Source organism: Humulus lupulus, chromosome 1, assembly GCF_963169125.1.
Source record: "Humulus lupulus chromosome 1, drHumLupu1.1, whole genome shotgun sequence".
Taxonomy (NCBI): domain Eukaryota; kingdom Viridiplantae; phylum Streptophyta; class Magnoliopsida; order Rosales; family Cannabaceae; genus Humulus; species Humulus lupulus.
This window is the reverse complement of record NC_084793.1, coordinates 18,757,503-18,762,376: the sequence shown is the minus strand read 5'-3', so window position 1 is coordinate 18,762,376 and position 4,874 is coordinate 18,757,503. Positions and strand designations below refer to the sequence as shown.

The 4,874-nt window shown below is 36.0% G+C and overlaps 1 protein-coding gene across 1 annotated transcript; it reads right to left on the bottom strand.

Annotated features, from left to right (window-relative positions):
- Positions 1-3,080: 3,080 nt before the first annotated feature.
- Positions 3,081-4,874, bottom strand: LOC133791184 (WD-40 repeat-containing protein MSI2-like). Its single transcript, XM_062229142.1, has 5 exons — positions 4,596-4,874; positions 4,124-4,492; positions 3,888-4,025; positions 3,618-3,742; positions 3,081-3,525 (listed from the first exon to the last, which is right to left on the bottom strand). The coding sequence occupies exons 1-5, from the start codon at positions 4,872-4,874 to the stop codon at positions 3,081-3,083; spliced, it is 1,356 nt and encodes a 451-aa protein (XP_062085126.1).

The following is a 4,874-nucleotide window of genomic DNA, read 5'->3' as shown; positions in this document are numbered from 1 at the left end:
CTGGAAAAGATCAATCAAGTGGCTTATAGATTGGCCTTATCTTCGGCACCGTCGGCCGTATACAATGTATTTCATATTTCCATGTTGAGGAAACATGTGTTAGACGAGACTCATGTGTTGAGTAATGAGGAATTGGAACTGGAGGAACATAGTTAAGGAACTCAGGGCCTGGGGTATTCAGTTTTGCCTAGGTGCGCCGCGAACCTTCAGGGCTAAATCGTGGCGCGTTTCCTTGGGTTTGTGGTCGTAGGGGCATTCTAACTTGAGGCGCGTCGCGATGCGCATAGGTGAGATAGGCCAATTTAGGTTTTGGGTGACAGGAACTCAAACCTAAGGGATCGGGATCGGGATCGATTCTACTGCCCGATTTATTAGAATTTGACATCCCGGAGGCTAGGACTCGGTTCGTAAGCCTTTATTCGCTCGTTATTGATGGTATTCTATATTATGGTCGTGACTAGGTTACCGCTAGGGGCTTAGAATCGGGATCGTGCTCGGGTCATTCTTATTATACATTGCACTCAGACCTGAGGTAAGAAAACTGCACCCAATACATGATATATGTGATTAGGACTTGGCTCGGTTGTTAAATTTAATTATGAATAGGGTTCGGGCCCCTGAGAATGAACATGATTAAGATTATGATTGTGATTGTTGATTATGCATGCTTGAATGCTCTGTATCTGGATAATTGTTAAATGGTATACGCTTGTTTGCATTATCTGCGTAATTAGAGCTCGACCCCGTTAAGGAACATAGTTAATATTGTGTTTATATTTAATCGGTTGAGATATATGATTAATATGTATGCATACTTGTATTGTTTGAGGTATGGTTATCTGTGTCTAGTTATCTATTTATCTGGTTGTCTGAATATCTGGTTAAGGCATTGACTTATTAGTCAAGGACGACAATAGCACGCTATGCGCTGGTCGAGAGGCTTAGGCCTAATCAGGGACGTATGATTACGTTGGCCGACCCTATGGTCGTTTGGAAAGAACCAAAGCGCTTGACTAGCTCTATGGCTAGTTACTCAGAGCTAAGGGCCAAGGGCCCGGGTGACTATATGGTCACATAGCTAGGGCATAGGGCCCCGTGTTGACTCTATGATCACCTATTCAGGACAGCGGGCCCCAGAATGATCCTATAATTGTTTATTTGTAATGGTATGCATGCATGAGTAGGTTATTACTGTTGGGCATGCTAGATGTGAATTTGGAATCTCTATTTACTGTTTATGCACATGTTAAGTTTTCTTGCTGAGCCTCGGCTCAAGGGTGCTATGTGGTGCAAGTAAAGGGAAAGGGAAGTTGGACCAGCCATGAGTTGGAGAGCTTCGGTGGAGGCATGTACATATGCGGCTGTTCGACCACCACGATCGGGGTTATCTTGGAGGAACTAGGGTTGTATCCCCTATTTTGCCGCCTAGGTCGGCTTGGCTTGTATTTTGGACTTGTATATAACCATTTTAAACGTCTGTTTATGTTATATTTGATCCCATGTATATACTAAACTTTTAAATGAAAAGTCAACGTTTCTCTTTGACCAAAATTTTTAACCCTAACCCTTGTCACTAACCTTAGTTACACATTTATAACCAAGGGACTTGATTAACAAGTCTAGCACTATTTAAAGTACACAGTGTAACGGTCCCTGATTAGGAAGACATTACAAGAGTCATCGTAGGGCCACTTATGATGGCTCCTCCAACAACGTCTCCCATGGGGGGAGACATTAAATGTCTATAATATCTCCCCCATATAGCCATTAAACTACTATTTTGTTGTAGTATTCATACGACCTGAGGAGCTACCAAGACGATAGATAACTTCCATCGCAACACCTCGCTTCGAACTTGATTGGAATATCTATGACATTAAACTGCAAGCTTAGTCAAACACTTAATTCGTATTTGACCTTAACCAAAGAATATGTATTGTAATTGTCATACGATAGGTATGTTTAACCAATGTATCTACCATTATTCTGTATTACGAACTAGATAAGTCAGCTCATATTTTTCGGGTACACCATATATGATGATGTAAAAACCTTTACAAACTAGCATGATTTATATATTGACATCTTTCAACAGAAGAAAAACGTTGTATATACATAATGTAATATTTTGATAAAGAAAATTTAGTAATACTATGTTGTTTAACATTCAGATTTGTAGCCCAAAAATATTATGATTTAATTGTGTTTTTTGTTTGGGACATTTTTTCTTGAAACAAATATTTACCAATTTTTTATTTATTTAAAGAGTTGGTAATTATTTTAATATGGAAAAAATAACACTTTAAATAAATTACTTCAAAAAGAAAAAGAAAAAAAAAATATATCTTTATGTGAAAAAGAATAATGTCTAATAATGTTTTATAGATTTTAATTTAAAAGGTGAAATCATGTTTTTCTTTATAAATTATCTTATATGTTAAATTTAAATAAGATGAATTTTAAGATTTTTTTTAATATTAAGAAATATAAAAATAATTCTAAATAAATAAGTATATAATAATAATAATAATAATGAATTATGAACAAAATTAAACGCAATGAAGTATTTTATAATAATTAATAAAGTATATAAATATGATTTGATTTGATTTGATTTTATAGAATATAAAAAAAATTAAACAAAACTCAAAGGATAATAATTTGGTATTATTGTTATGAACTTATACCTTGATGAAATTATAAGAAAGAAAAAAAAAGATGATAGAGAGTACAAAATGTCAAGCGAAATCACGAAAAGATATATAATTCGTTTACGCCACTGTTCACAAAGTAGAGTAGAAGAGAATTCAAAATAAGAGAAATTTGTTCTCTCAAGTATGAAAGATATTTTTCTCATGGACGATGAACTTGTTAAAAGACAACATGATTTCATTTCGCACACAAATTATTAAGTTTTCCAAGTTCTAATGAATCTGTCATTTGTGGATATACTCTTTATTAAGTAGTGAGTTTGGCTTTCTTTAGGCTTCTTTCATATTCACTAGTCACAGCAGATACAGCAATTTTGCAATGCAAACAGAAAGCTATAAAGGTAAAACATCTAAAAGAAATTTGTACTCTTACACTTGCATGTGCAAAATGGAGCTGGTAATTACAACACCATGAGATTTCTTTCTAAAGATTACAGCAAAGGCCAAACGGTTGCGTTTGAAGATGCTGTACGATTTTGATGAAGTGAGATAATCTTTCTTTCTTTTTTTATTGATTTTCACATGCATAGCAGATTCAGCAATTTTCCAGACCTGAAGAGTTTGGTCCTCGGCCACACTAGAGATGAGCCATGGCACATTTTTGTTCCTCGAGATATCTCTTAACCACTCTGTATGACCAGCATGACGAAACATTAGTTCAGATGGATCGTTCTTATAATAATCTTCTACTGCACACTTATCCTTTACACGCCCAAACCTACGCTGGTCCCAAAGAATCACTGCTCCATCTAAACCAGCAGAAGCCAATATATCTTCATGGTTTGGATCCCACTCAACCCGAGCCACCCCACATCTGCAAATTAATAAAAAGGTAACGTTAATGCAAATATACAATTAAAATTATTTGTCTGTGTATGATTAAACTAATCGTATAGCTTAGCATACTGATGACCACAGAAGCTCAACATTTTCTCTCGTTGCATCCGCATGTCAAATAAATCAACCGTTTTTTCTGCTGATCCAGTGGCCAAAAGCCATTCTTTGTATGGATTAAAAGATATATTTGTATGCTATAAGATCATAAAAAAAAAGGATACAAGTGAGAAAATTAAAGATCCATATATGATAGATGACCAATTAATTCAAAATATGTATTATACATTAGTTGATCAATTATATATATATATAATTGATCAATATATATATATATATGACCTCATGATCATCTTTGATCAGAAACTTGATTTGATTAGAGCGTGAATCCTTTACAACCACTCCATCTTTATCGCTCACATATCCAAATAAATCCTTGTTCAAGCTATGCCATTGTACGTCTCGAACTTTTCCATTTTCCTGATACATAATAAAGATTTGTTATATACAAGAACCCAAATAGTTATTAATTAATTAAGTAAATATACACATAGATAGGTACTTACGAACGTACGTACCTTAAAAACATGGATTGGAAAAATTGTTCTATGAAGATGATGAGGCAAAGCAGACAAGTCCCACAAAGTAATGTCATCAATCGAGCCACTCAAAATGCAACCTTCATTAAAGGGGCTCCATGAAAGACCAAGGTTCATGAGCCCTGAACCGATCAATCTTAGTTCTGGCTGAGCAACCTTATAATTCTGATCATCTTGCAAAGTAAATTTGGTAGAATCAAACACCAACACCTCATCAACATCATCCAGATTCATTCTTCTCATCTTCACTCCGATAATCTTTTCTTGCTGCGGCATGAAACGTGCTCTGCCTACCATATCTCTTTTACGACCAATACCCTCCACAAATAACTTCTGGGATTTCTTAACCTACGTAAATTAATGCAAGATTGTTATTCTTGATATAAAAGAAGATATCATATAAATATGAATTGCACTTATGCATGAATATAATGAACTAGAAAGTACTGACTCGCTCAGTGATAAGGTCAACGTCGGCGAAAGTGAGAAGGGCGTCGCCTGGGGCCGGAATAAAGTTGCCGTAAAGGAGCTTTGCCTGAGATGAGGCGGCGGAGGAGGGTGTTGGGGACCAATGAACGGTGAGAGATGACCATTTGACAGGTTCATGTAAGATGACGTCATAGGAGAATGGCAGGATGTACTTCTTCCACCTCTCGAACTCACTATCGAACCTCTTCTCAAATTCCTCTTGAAACAACATGGCTGCTTTGTCGAGTCGATTGGACGCCAT

Bases quoted from the DNA above. Each gene is read 5' to 3' on its own strand.
- LOC133791184 (XM_062229142.1), bottom strand. From the start codon at position 4,874: ATGGCGTCCAATCGACTCGACAAAGCAGCCATGTTGTTTCAAGAGGAA. The intron at 4,493-4,595 runs GTCAGTACTTTC...TAATTTACGTAG, and splicing joins TTGACCTTATCACTGAGCGA to GTTAAGAAATCCCAGAAGTT. The intron at 3,526-3,617 runs GTATGCTAAGCT...ATTAATTTGCAG, and splicing joins TTGAGCTTCTGTGGTCATCA to ATGTGGGGTGGCTCGGGTTG.